General features: G+C 47.6%; 1 protein-coding gene across 1 annotated transcript in view; it reads left to right on the plus strand.

Annotated features, from left to right (window-relative positions):
• Positions 1-20,631, plus strand: part of LOC143764881 (membrane-spanning 4-domains subfamily A member 4A-like) — a 355,803-nt gene that overhangs the window by 188,309 nt on the left and 146,863 nt on the right. Inside the window, exon 4 of the mRNA XM_077250949.1 lies at positions 8,727-8,783. Within this exon, the coding sequence (XP_077107064.1) occupies positions 8,727-8,783 (57 nt within the window). The remainder of the gene's footprint in view (positions 1-8,726; positions 8,784-20,631) is intronic.

Below are 20,631 nucleotides of genomic sequence, written 5' to 3' on the forward strand. Positions count from 1 at the left end.
AGCTAAAAAAAAATTTAAAGAGAGAAGAGAAGCAAGCTTTATACTGTTCATTATAATAGACCAATATGAAAGCAATACATGTACTGAAACAAGATATCATTGCAGAAGGTGGCATTAATGACCTCATTGCCATAGGATACTACAAAATTTATTAATCCTTTTAAGAGATGGCATTTTGGCATTAAACTTTCCATTGTCATGGTCTACCATGAAAGTTGTCACCAAATGCAAATTTTGGGGCCAGATGTGCCCACCTGCATGCAGCTGACACTCAATGATCACCATGATGAACCTTTGTAACTACCAATTCAAATGGAGTCATAGCACCCAGTTTGTGTCTCCCCACCAATTAAGGAGTTGTACAGAATTCTATTATTCTATTGATATCTCACGTTGGCTCCTATGGTGGGCACATATTAAATTCAAAACCCTAATAATAAAACAGAGTAAAAAAAATCTATTACTACAACATTTGGGCACAACTACTTGCAACACATCACTGCAAAGAACTCCTGCCACTTCTAAAGCTGTTGCTCAACCTTAATGATTACCTTGGTCGATATCAAGCCAGGTAGCTTGTGAACCAACATTGACAAGCCAGTGAAGAACTAAACTAGTGGAATGCTTGTTGTTGCCCCAAAAAACACTGCCATCACTCCTGAAGTCTCGGGCTCCCCCACTGCTCTACTTTTTGCCTTCACTTACAAAACCTATCCAAATTATTTCTTAATTTTATCCTGGGCAACAGTGGTACTGATTAGAGATGATCAAACTGTTTGAAAGTTAAATTTGCCACAAATCGCAGTACTGCAATGCCTCTAATTGCCCTAAAAATATGTCTCTCACTAAAAGGTCTCCTAGGACTGTGTTAAAACCCTTTTCAGGTCTTTAAAGGAAACACAGCCTTATTAATGTTCTAGTGACCTCAATTTATCTAATTAAAATAAAATGGATTGTAACCATTGAGACAACAAGCTATAAAACAACATACTGCAGTGTAAAGGTACCTTCACACGAAGCGACGCTGCAGCGATAGCGACAACGATGCTGATTGCTGCAGCGTCGCTGTTTGATCGCTGGAGAGCTGTCACACAGACCGCTCTCCAGCGACCAACGATGCCGAGGTCCCCGGGTAACCAGGGTAAACATCGGGTTGCTAAGCGCAGGGCCGCGCTTAGTAACCCGATGTTTACCCTGGTTACCAGCGTAAAAGTAAAAAAAACAAACAGTACATGCTCACCTGCGCGTCCCCCAGCGTCTGCTTCCTGACACTGACTGAGCTCCGGCCCTAACAGCACAGCGGTGACGTCACCGCTGTGCTTTCACTTTCACTTTAGGGCCGGCGCTCAGTAAGTGTCAGGAAGCAGACGCTGGGGGACGCGCAGGTGAGCATGTACTGTTTGTTTTTTTTACTTTTACGCTGGTAACCAGGGTAAACATCGGGTTACTAAGCGCGGCCCTGCGCTTGGTAACCCGATGTTTACCCTGGTTACCAGTGTAAAACATCGCTGGTATCGTTGCTTTTGCTTTCAAACACAACGATACACAGCGATCGGACGACCAAATAAAGTTCTGGACTTTATTCAGCGACCAGCGACATCACAGCAGGATCCTGATCGCTGCTGCGTGTCAAACGAAACGATATCGCTAGCCAGGACGCTGCAACGTCACGGATCGCTAGCGATGTCGTTTCGTGTGAAGGTACCTTAAGACTTAATGTTTTTCTTTTGGGGGGGAAGAAACAAACGGAAGAAGCACATGGCTTTTCCCCATATATGGTGATGCAAAATCCCAATTTCAAGAGAGTTTTCATTTCTAGAGGCATGTTCAAAAGCTTTTTCACAACGCATCCAAAAATGATCCCTTTATTTCGGGCACAAAATCAGGTGTGCTCATCAGTACTTTTGAAAGTGAAAAAGTAATGGCTTCTCAACTAGTAGTGAAAAAGATATCCATTTTTGGGGATCATGTATGTTAGGTGTCAAGTTCCAGCCGCTGAACATGGGGAATCTCAAACCATCTCCGCTGCAGTCTCCCATTCTCCTCTAGCCGCAGTGGAGCCTGCTCAGCAGAGACATCGGTCCCAGTGTCTGGCTCAAGCTGACACTGTGTGACTGGTTTCTGCTGTCCTTCCAGGCTCAGCCATCATAAGCAGCACTGATCAGCGGTGAGCAGGCACTCCAGGGACTAAGTCCTGCTATTCTTCTTCTGAGCATGCCCAAGTGACGACCTCTCATTGGAGGTCGGGGGTCACATGCTTCGGTCCTGTAGCAGCTCCTATTGGACCACTAGGATGGTCCTGGAGAATTTCCGCTATAAAAGGTTTGCATGGCCGCACGGCCATGTGCTAGTATAAATCAGTTATTGTGTGTGGATGTATGCCTGTTCTGGTGAAAGCTCTGAATCATGCCCATCCCTAGTGTTGATGACTGCTTGTGAATGTTGGCGCCCTCTAGTGCCAGTTAGTGTCATCCAGCACCAGGCACAATCTAATAGCATCCATCAGCAGCGTTAGCCAGTGCGGCACCGTGCGCAACCAGTGTGCTTACCTGTCCCTAGTTAGGGCAGTTAGTGGTGTCTGTCAGAGTGGTGCTGCGCACACCCAGTGCGCTCAATCCATTTTGAATTTATTTTTCCCTGGCACCGCAAGTTCCGGTGCCGAACGCAAGTGGTCTAGAGGGACTCTAACCCCACTTCTAGGGGCAGAGTTCTGTGACTCTATACTTAAGTTTCCTCTGTGGTATTGGGGTCCTGTGATGCAACAGGGTTCGCTTTCTTCATACCGGGTGTAGCTAACCCGTGTGTGTTTTCATTATACCACCATTTACTGTCCGCCATTACCTAGCAGCAGGTATCATCTATGCATGGTGGACCTTGGGCTGCGAACGTACCTTATTCCATGTTTATAATTATTTGGTGCGTTCCGCCAGCCCTAACATTATACTAGTGCCAGGGTCTGGCTAGTAATGGTGGACGAACTGCGACTACAGTGGTACATCCAGCAGATGGAGGGCAGATTGGCGGCTCTCAAGCGCACAACCTCAGCTGTGGATGTTACTGCAGTTGCTGTTCAGGCTGCTAGCGTGGCTGCAGCTAGTTTGTCCACTGCCACCCCTGCTCTGACATTATCCCATCTTCCGTTGCCAGACAAGTTTGCTGGTGACAGTAAGCTGTGTAGGGGATTCGTGAGCCAGTGTGCTATACATCTTGAGCTCCTGGCTGCAGAGCGGGCTAATTTGGGATTTATTATATCCCTCCTGTTGGACAGGGAGTTGGAGTGGGCTATGCAACTGTTGGAGCGCGACGATCATGTGGTGCAGAGTGCTCCGCGGTTCTTGAGCACTCTGAAGCAGGTCTTTTTGGGACCTTGTGTCACCCATGATACGGCAATCCAACTGCTGGCATTGACACAGGGTTTGTCCATGATCAGCCATTTTGATGTCCACTTCCGGACTTTGGCATCTGAGCTGGAGTGGCCGGATAAAGTCCTCATCCCTGTATTCTGGAGGGGACTAGCTGACCATGTGAAGGACTCCTTGGCCATTAGGGAGATTCCTGCCACACTGGAGGAGCTAATAGCAATATCTACCCGCATTGACCTTCATTTTAACGAGCAAAGGTTGGAGCAAGCCCAGTGTAGGCAAAGGTTTTGGCTGGCTCCCACTTTCGCCAAACCTCCGGAATCTCCGGTCCAGGTGTCTGAGCCACATGAGACCATGGAGGTGACACGAGTGGAGTCTAAGTCCTGAACCGCTCGTGCACTCAAGGTCTGTCCTGTCTGTCAGCAGTCGGGACATTATGCCAGAAAATGTCACGAGCGGCCGGGAAAGCATCAGCGTCTAGTGGTTGTAGGAGGAGGTAAACTAGACACGGTGATGTTTTCCTCCAAATTGTCCTTCAAGGGGACAATTACCATAGGCCCATCCACTCATACGGTAGAGCTTTACGTGGATTCTGGGGCAGAGGGCAACGTCATATTTTCTGCCTTCACTCAATGGCACACAATACCCCTGGTGATGCTTGCCAAGCCAGTGACCGTACGAGTGGTGAATGGGTTGACACTGCCCTCACAGATAAAACACCAGACCATCCCATTTACTCTTTCTATGTCACTATCCCATCAGGAGATTATCTCTTTACTTGTCATTCCTGAGGAAATTGATGAGGTCCTGTTAAGGATACTTTGGCTACGGTACCACTCCCCTTATATTGAGTGGTCCACAGGGAGAGTTTTGGGATGGAGTGAATCTTGTGAGGGTAGATGTCAGAGGGAGTGCGTTCAGGTTGCTACTACTGAGGTACCCGCAGAACTTTCTTCTCTCCCCAAGCACTGGCCCTATGTGGACATGTTCTACAAAAGGGCTGCGGAGACTCTTCCACTGCACCGCCCCTATAACTGTCCTATTGACCTCTCGCCTGGAGCTGAGCCTACCCGGGGTCGAGTCTACCCGTTATCTCTCCTGAAGATGGAGGCAATGTCTCAGTACATCCAGGAGAATCTGGCAAGAGGATTCATTATTAAGTCAGTGACACCCGCAGGGGCTGGGTTCTTTTTTGTGAAGAAGAGCGGAGAATTACGTCCCTCCATAGACTACAGGGGTCTTAACGCCATAACCGTTAAGAATAAGTACCTTCTGCCACTTATATCTGAGCTCTTCTATAGGTTGCGTGGGGTGAGGGTATTTACTAACCTTGATCTGCGGGGTGCTTACAACCTGATTCACATCTGTGAGGGGAACGAATAGAAGACAGCATTTAACACCAGGGACAGGCTGTATGAATACCAGGTGATGCCCTTCGGGCTTTGTATTGCTCCTGCCGTTTTCCAAAACTTTGTGAACGATATCTTCCGGGATATGCTCACCACCTCGGTCATAGTCTGTCTGGATGATATTCTTATTTACTCTCCAGATATAGGCTCCCACCGGAGAGATATTTGCAAAGTCTTCGACCTCTTATGGGCAAACTCCCTCTATGCCAAGTTGGAGAAGTGTGTGTTTGAGCAGGAGCCCTTGCCTTTCCTGGGCTATGTCATCTCCGCCCAGGGGTTGGCTATGGATCCTGCCAAGCTACAGGCTGTGATGGACAGGCAGGAGCCCGATTCTCTCAAGGCGGTGCAGCGCTTTATGGGGTTCATCAACTATTATCACCAGTTCATTCCCCACTTCTCAACTTTGGCAGCTCCCCTGGTTGCCCTCACCAAGAAGAAAGCTAATCCCAAATTGTGGTCGGAGGAGGTCTCCAAGGTCTTCCTCTCTATCAAGTCACACTTCATTAGCGCTCCCATTTTACATAGCCCCGATGTTGATAAACCATTTATCATGGAGGTGGATGCCTCTTGTGTTGGTGCTGGAGCAGTCCTCTTCTAGAAGGATGTTCAAGGTCTGAAGCATCCTTGCTTCTTCTTTTCCAAGACCTTCTCACCGGCAGAGAGGAATTATTCCATCGGGGACAGGGAGTTGCTAGCCATGAAGTTGGCCTTTTCTGAATGGAGATACCTCCTGGAGGGGGCTCGCTATCCCTTCCAAGTATTCACCGACCATAAAAATTTGGTATATTTACAAACTGCCCAGCGGCTAAACTCTTGCCAGGCCAGATGGTCCCTGTTCTTCTCCTGGTTCCACTTCCCCCTCCATTTTCTCTCCGAGGAGAAGAACAATCATGCTGATGCTCTCTCCAGCTCCGTAGTGTCATCAGAGGAGGAGGAGCCTCGGCTTATTGTCCCTTCAGAGAGCCTGAGAACTGTGGCTCCGGTTTCGCCAGAGTCTGAGCCCCCGGGCAAGACTTTTGTGCCATCCAATTTGCGACTGGAGGTTCTCTCTTGGGCTCACTCGTCCAAGGTGGGTGGACATTTTGGGACTAAGAGGACATCTGAGCTTCTGACGAGGACGTACTGGTGGCCGCATATGGCCTGTGACGTCGTAGACTATATTCAGGCATGTGTCTCCTGTGCCAAGAATAAGTCTACTCGACAATGGCCTGCTGGGTTGCTTTACCCTCTGCTGGTGGCGGACAGGCCCTGGGAGATGGTCAGGATGGACTTTGTGGTGGGCTTACCCAAGTCCCATAGCTGCACCACTATTTGGGCAGTCACAGACCATTTTTCCAAAATGGTGCACTTGGTGCCGCTTCCACTGCTACCTTCTGCATGGGCCTTGGCGGCGTTGTTTGTTAAGCACGTTTTCCGCCTACAAAGTATGCCAGACAAAATTGTCAATGACCGGGGTCACCAGTTTGCATCTCGGTTCTGGAGAGAGCTTTGTCATCTACTCAGCATAGAGTTGAATCTCTCTTCAGCATACCATCCCGAGACTAATGGGTTGGTAGAGAGGGCCAACCAGACCCTGGTCACATACCTGTGACATTTTGTTTCAGCCAGGCAGGGTGACTGGGCATCCTTGCTACTGTGGGCGGAGTTTGCGTTGAACAATGCCTTAGCCGACTCCACTAGGCAGACCTCATTCCTCCTTAATTACGCATCCGTGGGTTCCTGTGCCCATGCCCGTGTCTTCCACTGATTCCAGGATGGCAGACTGGGCTGTGGAGGCATGTGACATTTGGGACTGCACACAGGATGCCATCTGGGCCTCCAAGGAGAGAATGTACCTCCGCCGATGCACATGCGCGGCCCGCTCCGACCTTTGCTCCTGGCGACTTGGTGTGACTCTCCGCTCATAATATCAGGCTGCGAGTTGAGTCCACCAAGTTTGCACCTCACTGCTGGGGTCCCTTCAAGGTCCTGGAACAGGTTAACCCTGTGGTCTACCGTCTGGCCCTTCCTCCATGCCTAGGCATCACTGACACCTTTCATGTGTCCCTCCTAAAGCCCATTCACATGTCCCAGTTTTCTGAGTCATCTGCCGGGACATCGGGTTCATTCATGGATGATTATGAGGTGAACACCATCATGGCATGTAAGGTGGAACGTGGCAAAAGATTCTATTTGGTGGATTGGAAAGGTCATGGCCCAAAGGACAGGTACTGGGAGCCTGCTGAGCACATTCGGGCTCTGCAGCTCATTGTGGCCTTCGAGCGTAGGGAGGCCCAAGAAGGAGAGATGGGCGCTAGGAAAGAGGGTAATTTTAGGTGTCGAGTTCCTGCCGCTGCACAGGGGGGAATCTCAAACCATCTTTGCTGCGGTCTCCCATTCTCCTCCAACCACAGTGGAGCCTGCTCAGCAGAGACATCGGTCTCAGCGTCTGGCTCAAGCTGACACTGTGTGGCTGGTTACTGCTGTCCTTCCAGGCTCAGCCATTGTAGCCTGTATTGATCAGCGGCGAGGAGGTGCTCCTGGGACTAAGTCCTGCTTTTCTTCTTCTGAGCATGCCCAAGGGACGACCTCTCATTGGAGGTCGGGGTCACTTGCTCAGGTCCTGTAGCAGCTCCTATTGGACAACTAGGAAGGTCCTGGAGAACGTCTGCTTTAAAAGGTTTGCATGGCCACACGGCCATGCGCTAGTATCAATCAGCTATTGTGTGTGTGTGGATATATGCCTGTTCTGGTGAAAGCTCCGAATCATACCCATCCCTAGTGTTAATGACTGCTCGCGAATGTTGGAGCCATCTAGTGCCAGTTAGTGCCATCCAGCACCAGGCATAATCTAATAACGTCTATCAGCAGCATTAGCCAGTGCGGCACCATGCGCAACCTGTCCCTAGTTAGGGCGGCTAGTGGTGTCCGCCAGAGTGGCGCTGAGCGCACCCAGTGCGCTAAATCTATTTTGTATTTATTTTTCCCTGACACTGCTGTTCCGGTGCCGAACGCAAGTGGTCTAGAGGGACTCTAACCCCACGTCTAAGAGCAGAGTTCTGTGACTCTATACTTGCGTTTCCTCTGCGGTATTGTGGTCCTGTGTTGCAACAGGGTTCGCTTTCTTCATACCGGGTGTAGCTAACCCATGTGTGTTTTCATTATGCTGCCATTTACTGTCCGCAATTACCTAGCAGCAGGTATCATCTCTGCATGGTGGACCTCGGGCTGCGAACACACCTTATTCCATCTTTATAATTATTTGGTGCGTTCCGCCAGCCCTAACAATGTAGATCATGACTAAAGCTGCTGTAGCACCTGAAACGCGTAGAAGCCATGTTTGATTTCAACATGATTACCAGTTGTCCATTGTACAATATTTATTTTAATAAAGAAGATTGGAAGTCCATTGGGCTGGATTATCCCTCCTTTCTTTCAACTATGATTAACTTGGACATGTGGAAGTAAACTTTCTATGTAATTTGATGTCGGAATGCATGTTTCTTGGCCACACAAAAGGAGAATTGTCGATAAAATGAAAGTTTAGGAGATAGTGTACAGAAAGCTGTAGATGAGGATGAAGATGGGATTGGTAAAAATGAAGAGGCACTACTTGTGGGTACAGACTAGTTACCAAAAAGACAATCATGAAGAGAAAGAGGACTGCTTGAGTCTTGCTCATTTTGACAGTTTGCTTTCCCCACCTGAGCAGATGATGCCTAGTCCATGTGTGGCATGTGTTCCAGGTCTTATTTTCCAAGAGCACAGCCAACACATTGCAGTAGTCCTCTTTCTCTGGCAACGTGAAGAATATTTCCCACACCTAAGATACTTGTACATTACCATTACCATGACCATCATCATTGCTTTTAGACACTGTTGAGCCTCATACACCATATATATCTATGTATATATGTATGTGTGTATGGTGTCTAGATACATTTACAAATGTTTATGCTATGTCTTTTTTCCCCAGTATATTATTACTGAGTCTCTATTTCTGGCTGCCAAGGCAAAGGCTTCTTCATGCTTGGTGAGTTCATCAAGTAAAGTATTTTTTTTATTAATAGTGTGATTTCCATTTATATATTTGTTAATTTAGTTAGTGACAAAGTTCATGAAGTCATCAATGAATTTATCTTCTTGAATTTATGTTTTAGTAAGAAAAAGTACTAATAGGTTCTAATCTTATGTTGCTTTAATTATTGTATTGTTAACATTGTTACTTATGACTGCTGTGTTTGAAACTGTTAAACTGTAAAGCGCTGCGGAATATGTTGGCGCTATATAAATAAAGATTATTATTATTATTATTCTAATAACAGCAATTTCAGCCAAACCAAGCTATCATGCCTATATGCTGGTAGTACATATTCTATACTGTATATACACAATGCATATATACACATATAGACACATAAATGAACTTCTTGGGCATACTAGAAAAAAACTATTACCAAATCAGCCCCATTCCATTATTACTTAGGCTAGGGCTACACAGCAACTTTGGCTTTGCCACTTGTTGCACAATCAAAGTTTGGTAGGTGTCACTGCTGTATTGCCGCACAATACAAGAGAATAGGGTCGTATTGCAACCTCTGGGATAAGCTGACTGGAAAACAAAAAAAATCGCAAAATATCAGACACAGTTGGACTTCTTGTTACATGCTTGTTGCAGTACACTCGCCATCACAATGCCACTTGTATTGCATTGTGATGTATCAGCGACACCTACCGAACTTTGGTTACTTGACAGGTGTTAGCAGTCAAAGTTGCCCTGTAGCACCAGCTTTTACCACCATATGGATAGCGATTAAGAGGTGTGTACCAATAGTTTCTCTATATACTACTTTATATAATAGTTCTAGTAGTCCTATAGAATAACAAGAGCACTAACAAGCATATCCATATCGTGAGGATGCACAGTGGCCTTGCAGCACTGGGTTCTTGTGGTCAAATCCCATCAAGGGCAACATCTGCAAGGAGTTTTATTTTCTGCAAAAGAAAAAGCAAAATTAAAATGGTTCTTTTCTTGAGATACTTGAGTAAAATACCATTTCCATAATGGCAAAAGTCAAATGTCTGATGGACATGGCCCAATGCATTTCAGACGCACTTCTGCCTCCTTTATCAGAACTACTTAGATGGAAACATAGGGGAGCTCTATAGGCAAATGTGTGATTACAAACAGGGGAATTTACTGAAATCACATGATATATGACATGTACGATCTAATGGCATAAACATGATCAAAGTAACACAACAGCATATCCCTACTGTTAACAATGAAAATAAATGTAAATTCACATATTAAAAACATCAATAAAACATGTTCAGACCATCAGGGACCAGTGTGCCTACCTTGTAGAAGGCTTCCCTGATAAGTAGGGTTGAGCGACTTTCATTTTTTTACGGTCGAGTCGGGTTTTGTGAAACCCGACTTTGTCCAGAGTCGAGTCGAGTGCAGTCGGCCGATTATCGCTAAAAGTCGGGGATCGACCGAAACACGAAACCCAATGCAAGTCAATGGGGAAGCATAGTCGGCAGTGAGTGGAGGCCAGGAAAACACCTACAGTGCCCATTTTAATGCCAAAAACATCCATTCTTGTTTCTGAAGCTTGCCAATCTTAATTAACTGTATAATAATAGTTGGGCATAGGGAATTGGGGGAAAGTTGTGGGGGGAGTAGGGCTGGCTCAAGTTTTTCGTGGGCCCAGGAAATGCGGACTACGTCACGGCGGTGTTGCAGGGAAAGGTAAGTATTTAAACGTTGCAAGTGCTGTGATCCTGAGCAAGCAGGGGGGGGCCCACTCGTTCGCATTGGCACTGGCACAGGGCCCCTCAAAGTACGGCGGTGTGTTTGCATGGCGGGGGCGCCTCCCACCAGCAGCGACACTTTTGCGTACTCTGAGGGGCCCTGTGCCAGTGACGTCGCCAACGAGTATGCCCCCCCACCTGATGAAGGAACCTGCACTTTCATCTGCACCTTCCTCTTTGTCCCTGTGTAAGGTGGTATAACATGCGGGAAGGGGAACCTTACTTTCAGCAGGGTCAGATTCTGGCTGTGTAGAGTACAAGGGGAATGTAGTGGTCTAGGTCAATGTACCAGCAGACTCATTTAGCAGTGGCTGGGCAATGGGCAGGATGAGGAGGAAACAGATATAGGGCCAAAGAATAAAGTAGGCTAAATGCAGTTCAAAATTGGTAACAGGACTAAACAGGCGGCATTGCTTTGTTCAGTGGAGTAGCAAACCCAAGAGCAGCAGACACTGTTTCAAGGGCCTAACCACACTAGTAGGCCAAATGCAGTTTAATATCTGATAGTATAGGGCGAAAGCCAGAATGTGGAAGCTCAGCTTTGTTCAGTTGAGGACAACACCAGGGAGGGGCAGACACCTTTAGTAGGCCGGAAAAGCCTATTGCATTTTTTAAAATGGTAATTTGGAGCAGAAGGTTGAAGCTCAGCTTTATTTAGTTGAGGACAACACCAGGCAGGGGCACACAGACAGACACCTTTAGTAGGCCGGAAAAGCCTATTGCATTTTTTAAAATGGTAATTTGGAGCAGAAGGTTGCAGCTCAGCTTTATTTAGTTGAGGGCAACACCAGGGAGGGGCAGAAGCCGTTAGTAGGCCCTAACCACCATTTTGTTTTTTAAAAACCACTTAATGAGAGCCGGAAGGTTGAAGCTCAGCTTTATTCAGTTGAGGACAACACCAGGCAGGGGCACACAGACAGACACCTTTAGTAGGCCGGAAAAGCCTATTGCATTTTTTAAAATGGTAATTTGGAGCAGAAGGTTGAAGCTCAGCTTTATTTAGTTGAGGGCAACACCAGGCAGGGGCACACAGACAGACACCTTTAGTAGGCCGGAAAAGCCTATTGCATTTTTTAAAATGGTAATTTGGAGCAGAAGGTTGAAGCTCAGCTTTATTTAGTTGAGGGCAACACCAGGGAGGGGCAGACACCGTTAGTAGGCCGGAACCAACAATTTTTTTAAAAAACAGCAGTTAATCAGAGCCAGAAGGTAGAAGCTCAGCTTTATTCAGTTGAGGACAACACCAGGCAGGGGCAGACACCGTTAGTAGGCCGGAACCACCATTTTTTTTTAAAACAGCAGTTAATCAGAGCCAGAAGGTAGAAGCTCAGATTTATTCATTTGAGGACAACTTGAATTAGGGACTGCAGACAGACTTACCAGGCTGTCCCCTGTGTGGACCATGCATGCAATACATTAACCCATTGCGCCACAAAGGACACGTAACCTTCCGTGGCCATGCCTTCCGCTCCATGTGTCTGTTGTCAGGTGTACCTTTGGACTCACAGATTGACAGAATGAAAGGACAATGTGGTCTTTAACATGCTGGTGGAGGGGTGGGATGGCTTTTCTCGCAAAAGAATTGTCAACTGGGTAGCTCATAGCGTGGTACAGCGTAGTCCATCATGGCTTTATTAATATTAAATAAAATAAAACAATAGGCTCTATGCACTGTAAAATAGGTTCCAGGGGTACATGGGCAGCAGTGGTCAGGTGAGTGGAGGCCTAGTGGAAGGAGGGACCGCAGACAGGCTTCCAAGGCCTAACATACTAAAATGGGCGGGCTGTAGGCACTGTAAAATAGGTTCCAGGGGTACACGGGCAGCAGTGGTCAGGTCAGTGGAGGCCTAGTGGAAGGAGGGACTGCAGACAGGCTTCGAAGGCCTAACACAATAAAATGGGCTGGCTGTAGGCACTTTATAATTGGTTCCAGGGGTACACGGGCAGCAGTGGTCTGGTCAGTGGAGGCCTAGTGGAAGGAGGGACCGCAGACAGGCTTCGAAGGCCTAACACAATAAAATGGGCTGGCTGTAGGCACTTTATAATTGGTTCCAGGGGTACACGGGCAGCAGTGGTCTGGTCAGTGGAGGCCTAGTGGAAGGAGGGACCGCAGACAGGCTTCGAAGGCCTAACACAATACAATGGGCTGGCTGTAGGCACTTTATAATTGGTTCCAGGGGTACACGGGCAGCAGTGGTCTGGTCAGTGGAGGCCTAGTGGAAGGAGGGACCGCAGACAGGCTTCGAAGGCCTAACACAATAAAATGGGCTGGCTGTAGGCACTTTATAATTGGTTCCAGGGGTACACGGGCAGCAGTGGCCTGGTCAGTGGAGGCCTAGTGGAAGGAGGGACCGCAGACAGTGGTCTGGTCAGTGGAGGCCTAGTGGAAGGAGGGACCGCAGACAGGCTTCGAAGGCCTAACTCAATAAAATGGGCTGGCTGTAGGCACTTTATAATTGGTTCCAGGGGTAAATGGGCAGCAGTGGTCTGGTCAGTGGAGGCCTAGTGGAAGGAGGGACCGCAGACAGTGGTCTGGTCAGTGGAGGCCTAGTGGAAGGAGGGACCGCAGACAGGCTTCGAAGGCCTAACTCAATAAAATGGGCTGGCTGTAGGCACTTTATAATTGGTTCCAGGGGTACACGGGCAGCAGTGGTCTGGTCAGTGGAGGCCTAGTGGAAGGAGGGACCGCAGACAGGCTTCGAAGGCCTAACACAATAAAATGGGCTGGCTGTAGGCACTTTATAATTGGTTCCAGGGGTACACGGGCAGCAGTGGTCTGGTCAGTGGAGGCCTAGTGGAAGGAGGGACCGCAGACAGGCTTCGAAGGCCTAACTCAATAAAATGGGCTGGCTGTAGGCACTTTATAATTGGTTCCAGGGGTACACGGGCAGCAGTGGTCTGGTCAACGGAGGCCGATTGTAATGAGTGTCTGCCAGTTAGTAGTCAAAAACAACAATTAAATGTGAATGTCTCGCATTAAAACACAACAAAAACACTAAAGGGTGCAATCATTAGGTTCAGGGGTGGTATCCTCTGCGTTGTTTCAGACCTACTAATTTAGCGCAAAGTATTTACTGTGGTAAATAGAGGACACTGCCCCTGACTATGTTAAGTACCATCATACATGTCAACACAATGGTATTGTCAGTGGCAGGTATGGAAGGATGTCAGCGCATAGACTAAACATTGGTGGAAGTGTGAGAGATAACTGTGGAAGTGGTAGAGCAATGTTTGACCTGGGGGTGGGTGAACTCTCTTGTGGCCGGCGGTACAGGCCCAGGGCCCCTCATGTTACAACAGTGTGTCTGACGTTGGGTGCGCACCACCACCGCCAGAGACACTTTATTGTACTATGAGGGACCCAGTAGCAATGCCGTCGACCAAAAGCGAGCACACCCACCTCTTCAGACAAACAGCAGTCTCACGGGTGCTTGCGCCAAGTCGCGATACCACGGCCCCGTGTGGGGAGTTTGGCCATTTAGGGAGGTGTAAACATGTCGTATGCAGGACAATCAGCTGCAGAAAATTAGACATTAGAAAAGTAATTCACAGTAGTATACAGGCAAGAGCTTTTCATAGGAAAGCTAGGTGTCGGCCGGGCAAGGTGGGGCAAAAGATTTCGAAATCCAGTTGTGGTTCATTTTAATGAATGTTAGATCATCAACATTTTGGGTAGCCAGGCGAGTCCTTTTTTCGGTTAATATTGAACCTGCAGCACTGAATACTCTTTCTGATAGGACACTTGCTGCTGGGCAAGCAAGCTCCTGCAATGCATATTCTGCCAATTCTGGCCAGGTGTCTAATTTTGATGCCCAGTAATCAAATGCGAATGACGGTTGAGGGATAACATCGATAAGGGATGAAAAATAGTTAGTAACCATACTGGACAAATGTTGTCGCCTGTCACTTTCAATTTATGCAGCAGTACCTGTCCTATCTGCGGTCATAGCAAAATCACTCCACAACCTGGTCAGAAAACCCCTCTGTCCAACGCCACTTCTGATGTGTGCACCCCTAACACTCCTAGTCTGCTGCCCCCTGGAGCTCATGTGAGAACGATCACGTGCGCTGTGTGCTGGGAATGCCTGAAGCAAACGGTCAACAAGAGTTGATTGTTTGGTTGCTAATATTAGTTCCAAGTTCTCATGTGGCATAATATTTTGCAATTTGCCTTTATAGCGTGGATCAAGGAGGCAGGCCAACCAGTAATCGTCATCGTTCATCATTTTCGTAATGCGTGTGTCCCTTTTTAGGATACGTAAGGCATAATCCGCCATGTGGGCCAAAGTTCCAGTTGTCAAATCTCCGGTTGTGATTGGTTGAGGGGCAGTTTCAGGCAAATCTACGTCACTTGTGTCCCTCAAAAAACCAGAACCCGGCCTTGCCACGCAACCAATTTCCAGTGCCCCCGGGAAAGCTTCCGCATTAAAAATATACTCATCCCCATCATCCTCCTCATCCTCCACATCCTCTTCGCCCGCTACCTCGTCCTGTACACTGCCCTGACCAGACAATGGCTGACTGTCATCAAGGCTTTCCTCTTCCTCTGGTGCAGACACCTGATCCTTTATGTGCGTCAAACTTTGCATCAGCAGACGCATTAGGGGGATGCTCATGCTTATTATGGCGTTGTCTGCACTAACCAGCCGTGTGCATTCCTCAAAACACTGAAGGACTTGACACATGTCTTGTATCTTCGACCACTGCACACCTGACAACTCCATGTCTGCCATCCTACTGCCTGCCCGTGTATGTGTATCCTCCCACAAAAACATAACAGCCCGCCTCTGTTGGCACAGTCTCTGAAGCATGTGCAGTGTTGAGTTCCACCTTGTTGCAACGTCTATGATTAGGCGATGCTGGGGAAGGTTCAAAGACCGCTGATAGTTCTGCATACGGCTGGAGTGTACAGTCGAACGTCGGATATGTGAGCAAAGTCCACGCACTTTGAGGAGCAGGTCGGAGAACCCAGGATAAGTTTTCAATAAGCACTGCACCACCAGGTTTAAGGTGTGAGCCAGGCAAGGAATGTGTTTCAGTTGGGAAAGGGAGATGGCAGCCATGAAATTCCTTCCGTTATCACTCACTACCTTGCCTGCCTCAAGATCTACTGTACCCAGCCACGACTGCGTTTCTTGTTGCAAGAACTCGGACAGAACTTCCGCGGTGTGTCTGTTGTCGCCCAAACACTTCATAGCCAATACAGCCTGCTGACGCTTGCCAGTAGCTGGCCCATAATGGGACAACTGGTGTGCAACAGTGTCATCTGCCGATGGAGTGGTTGGCCGACTGCAGTCTGTGGAAGAGCTGTAGCTTCTGCAGGAGGACGAGGAGGAGGAGGAGGGGGTGCGAACGCCTACAGCCAACTGTTTCCTAGACCGTGGGCTAGGCACAACTGTCCCGAAATTGATGTCCCCTGTGGACCCTGCATCCACCACATTCACCCAGTGTGCCGTGATGGACACATAACGTCCCTGGCCATGCCTACTGGTCCATGCATCTGTAGTCAGGTGCACCTTTGTACTCACAGATTGCCTGAGTGCATGGACGATGCGCTGTTTAACATGCTGGTGCAGGGCTGGGATGGCTTTTCTGGAAAAAAAGTGTCGACTTGGTAGCTCGTATCGTGGTTCAGCGTACTCCATCAGGGCTTTGAAAGCTTCGCTTTCAACTAACCGGTAGGGCATCATCTCTAACGAGATTAGTCTAGCTATGTGGGCGTTAAAACTGTTGTGAAATTGGATTCTGGGCTCCCCCGGTGGCCACTTGTGGAATTGAACTTGTGTGCATCATCCCCTCTGTTCACCTGCTCCTATCAGGATGTGGGAGTCGCTATATAACCTTGCTCCTCTGTCAGTTTCTTGCCGGTCAACAATGTAATCAGAAGCCTTCTGTGCTTGTTCCTGCTACTAGACAACTCCCAGCTAAGTTGGACTTTTGTCCTTGTGTGTTTTTGCATTTTGTTCCTGTTCACAGCTGCTGTTTCGTTACTGTGTCTGGAAAGCTCTTGTGATCGGAAATTGCCACTCTGGTGTTATGAGTTAATACTAGAGTCTTAAAGGAATTTCTGGATGGTGTTTTGATAGGGTTTTCTGCTGACCATGAAAGTGTCCTTTCTGTCTTCCTGCTATCTAGAAAGCGGACCTCGATTTTGCTAAACCTATTTTCATACTACGTTTGTCATTTCATCTAAAATCACCGCCAATATATGTGGGGGCCTCTGTCTGCCTTTTGGGAAAATTTCTCTAGAGGTGAGCCAGGACTGTCTTTTCCTCTGCTAGGATTAGGTAGTTCTCCGGCTGGCGCTGGGCATCTAGGGTTAAAAAACGTAGGCATGCTACCCGGCCACTTCTAGTTGTGCGGCAGGTTTAGTTCATGGTCAGTATAGTTTCCATCTTCCAAGAGCTAGTTCTCATATATGCTGGGCTATGTTCTCTCGCCATTGAGAATCATGACAGTTTGACCGGCCCAAAAAAGGGTTAAATTACTGGCTGAGAAAGGAGAGAAAAAAGAAGTCTGCTACAATTTTTTTTTTTTTTTTTTTTCCTCTAGTTCTGAGTGTGCTCTTAATTGAATCACTTGCTAGTCTGTCTATACTGCAGCCTTCCTCTCTTTCTCTCCTTCTAATCCTTGAATGGCTCTGTGTTCACCTGTTTCAAATGGATCTTCAGAGTGTAGCTACAGGTTTGAATAATCTCGCCACAAAGGTACAAAATTTGCAAGATTTTGTTGTTCATGCACCTATGTCTGAGCCTAGAATTCCTTTGCCTGAATTCTTCTCGGGGAATAGATCTCACTTTCAAAATTTTAAAAATAATTGCAAATTGTTTTTGTCCCTGAAGTCTCGCTCTGCCGGAGACCCTGCACAGCAGGTCAGGATTGTAATTTCCTTGCTCCGGGGCGACCCTCAAGACTGGGCTTTTGCATTGGCACCAGGGGATCCTGCGTTGCTCAATGTGGATGCGTTTTTTCTGGCCTTGGGGTTGCTTTATGAGGAACCTCATTTAGAGCTTCAGGCGGAAAAGGCCTTGATGTCCTTGTCTCAGGGGCAAGATGAAGCTGAAATATACTGCCAAAAATTCCGCAAATGGTCTGTGCTTACTCAGTGGAATGAGTGCGCCCTGGCGGCGATTTTCAGAGAAGGTCTCTCTGATGCCATTAAGGATGTTATGGTGGGGTTCCCTGTGCCTGCGAGTCTGAATGAGTCCATGACGATGGCTATTCAGATCGATAGGCGTCTGCGGGAGCGCAAACCTGTGCACCATTTGGCGGTGTCTACTGAGAAAACGCCAGAAAATATGCAATGTGATAGAATTCTGTCCAGAAGCGAGCGGCAGAATTTTAGACGAAAAAATGGGTTGTGCTTCTATTGTGGTGATTCAACTCATGTTATATCAGCATGCTTTAAGCGTACTAAGAAGCCTGACAAGTCTGTTTCAATTAGCACTTTACAGTCTAAGTTTATTCTATCTGTGACCCTGATTTGTTCTTTGTCATCTATTACCGCGGATGCCTATGTCGACTCTGGCGCTGCTTTGAGTCTTATGGATTGGTCCTTTGCCAAACGCTGTGGGTATGATTTGGAGCCACTGGAGGCTCCGATACCTCTGAAAGGGATTGACTCCACCCCATTGGCTAGTAATAAACCACAATACTGGACACAAGTGACTATGCGTGTTAATCCGGATCACCAGGAGGTTATTCGCTTTCTGGTGCTGTATAATCTACATGATGTTTTGGTGCTGGGATTGCCATGGCTGCAATCTCATAACCCAGTCCTCGACTGGAGAGCTATGTCTCTGTTAAGCTGGGGATGTAAAGGAACTCATGGGGACGTACCTTTGGTTTCCATTTCATCATCTATTCCCTCTGAGATTCCTGAATTCTTGTCTGACTTTCGTGACGTTTTTGAAGAACCCAAGGTTGGTTCACTACCTCCGCACCGGGAGTGCGATTGTGCCATAGACTTGATTCCGGGTAGTAAATACCCTAAGGGTCGTTTATTTAATCTGTCTGTGCCTGAACACGCTGCTATGCGAGAATATATAAAGGAGTCCTTGGAAAAGGGACATATTCGTCCTTCGTCATCTCCCTTAGGAGCCGTTTTTTTCTTTGTGTCTAAGAAAGACGGCTCTTTGAGGCCGTGTATTGATTATCGACTTTTGAATAAAATCACGGTTAAATATCAATATCCGTTACCACTGCTTACTGATTTGTTTGCTCGTATAAAGGGGGCCAAGTGGTTCTCTAAGATTGATCTCCGTGGGGCGTATAATTTGGTGCGAATCAAGCAGGGGGATGAGTGGAAAACCGCATTTAATACGCCCGAGGGCCATTTTGAGTATTTGGTGATGCCTTTTGGTCTTTCAAATGCCCCTTCAGTCTTCCAGTCCTTTATGCATGACATTTTCCGCGATTATTTGGATAAATTTATGATTGTTTATCTGGATGATATTCTGATTTTTTCGGATGACTGGGACTCTCATGTCCAGCAGGTCAGGAGGGTTTTTCAGGTTTTGCGGTCTAATTCCTTGTGTGTGAAGGGTTCTAAGTGTGTTTTTGGGGTTCAAAAGATTTCTTTCTTGGGATACATTTTTTCCCCCTCTTCCATCGAGATGGATCCTGTCAAGGTTCAGGCTATTGGTGATTGGACGCAACCCTCTTCTCTTAAGAGTCTTCAGAAATTTTTGGGCTTTGCTAACTTTTATCGTCGATTTATTGCTGGTTTTTCTGATGTTGTAAAACCATTGACTGATTTGACTAAGAAGGGTGCTGATGTTGCTGATTGGTCCCCTGATGCTGTGGAGGCCTTTCGGGAGCTCAAGCGCCGCTTTTCTTCCGCCCCAGTGTTGCGTCAGCCTGATGTTGCTCTTCCTTTTCAGGTTGAGGTCGACGCTTCTGAAATCGGAGCTGGGGCGGTGTTGTCGCAGAGAAGTTCCGACTGCTCCGTGATGAGACCTTGTGCTTTTTTTTCCCGTAAATTTTCGCCCGCCGAGCGGAATTATGATATTGGGAATCGGGAGCTTTTGGCCATGAAGTGGGCTTTTGAGGAGTGGCGTCACTGGCTTGAGGGGGCCAGACATCAGGTGGTGGTATTGACTGACCACAAAAATTTAATTTACCTTGAGTCTGCCAGGCGCCTGAATCCTAGACAGGCGCGCTGGTCGTTGTTTTTCTCTCGGTTTAATTTTGTGGTGTCGTACCTACCGGGTTCTAAGAATGTTAAGGCGGATGCCCTTTCTAGGAGTTTTGAGCCTGACTCCCCTGGTAATTCTGAGCCCACAGGTATCCTTAAAGATGGAGTGATATTGTCTGCCGTTTCTCCAGACCTGCGGCGGGCCTTGCAGGAGTTTCAGGCGGATAGACCTGATCGTTGCCCACCTGGTAGACTGTTTGTTCCTGATGATTGGACCAGTAAAGTCATTTCTGAGGTTCATTCTTCTGCGTTGGCAGGTCATCCTGGAATCTTTGGTACCAGGGATTTGGTGGCAAGGTCCTTCTGGTGGCCTTCCCTGTCACGAGATGTACGAGGCTTTGTGCAGTCTTGTGACGTTTGTGCTCGGGCCAAGCCTTGTTGTTCTCGGGCTAGTGGATTGTTGTTGCCCTTGCCTATCCCGAAGAGGCCTTGGACGCACATCTCGATGGATTTTATTTCGGATCTGCCTGTTTCTCAGAAGATGTCTGTCATCTGGGTGGTGTGTGACCGTTTCTCTAAGATGGTCCATCTGGTTCCCTTGCCTAAGTTGCCTTCTTCTTCCGAATTGGTTACTCTGTTTTTTCAAAATGTTGTTCGTTTGCATGGTATTCCTGAGAATATCGTTTCTGACAGAGGGACCCAATTCGTGTCTAGATTTTGGCGGGCATTCTGTGCTAGGATGGGCATAGATTTGTCTTTTTCGTCTGCTTTCCATCCTCAGACTAATGGCCAGACCGAGCGGACTAATCAGACCTTGGAGACATATTTGAGGTGTTTTGTGTCTGCGGATCAGGATGATTGGGTTGCTTTTTTGCCTTTGGCGGAGTTCGCCCTCAATAATCGGGCCAGCTCTGCCACCTTGGTGTCC

The sequence above is a fragment of the Ranitomeya variabilis genome, chromosome 4 (assembly GCF_051348905.1).
Source record: "Ranitomeya variabilis isolate aRanVar5 chromosome 4, aRanVar5.hap1, whole genome shotgun sequence".
NCBI classification, from domain to species: domain Eukaryota; kingdom Metazoa; phylum Chordata; class Amphibia; order Anura; family Dendrobatidae; genus Ranitomeya; species Ranitomeya variabilis.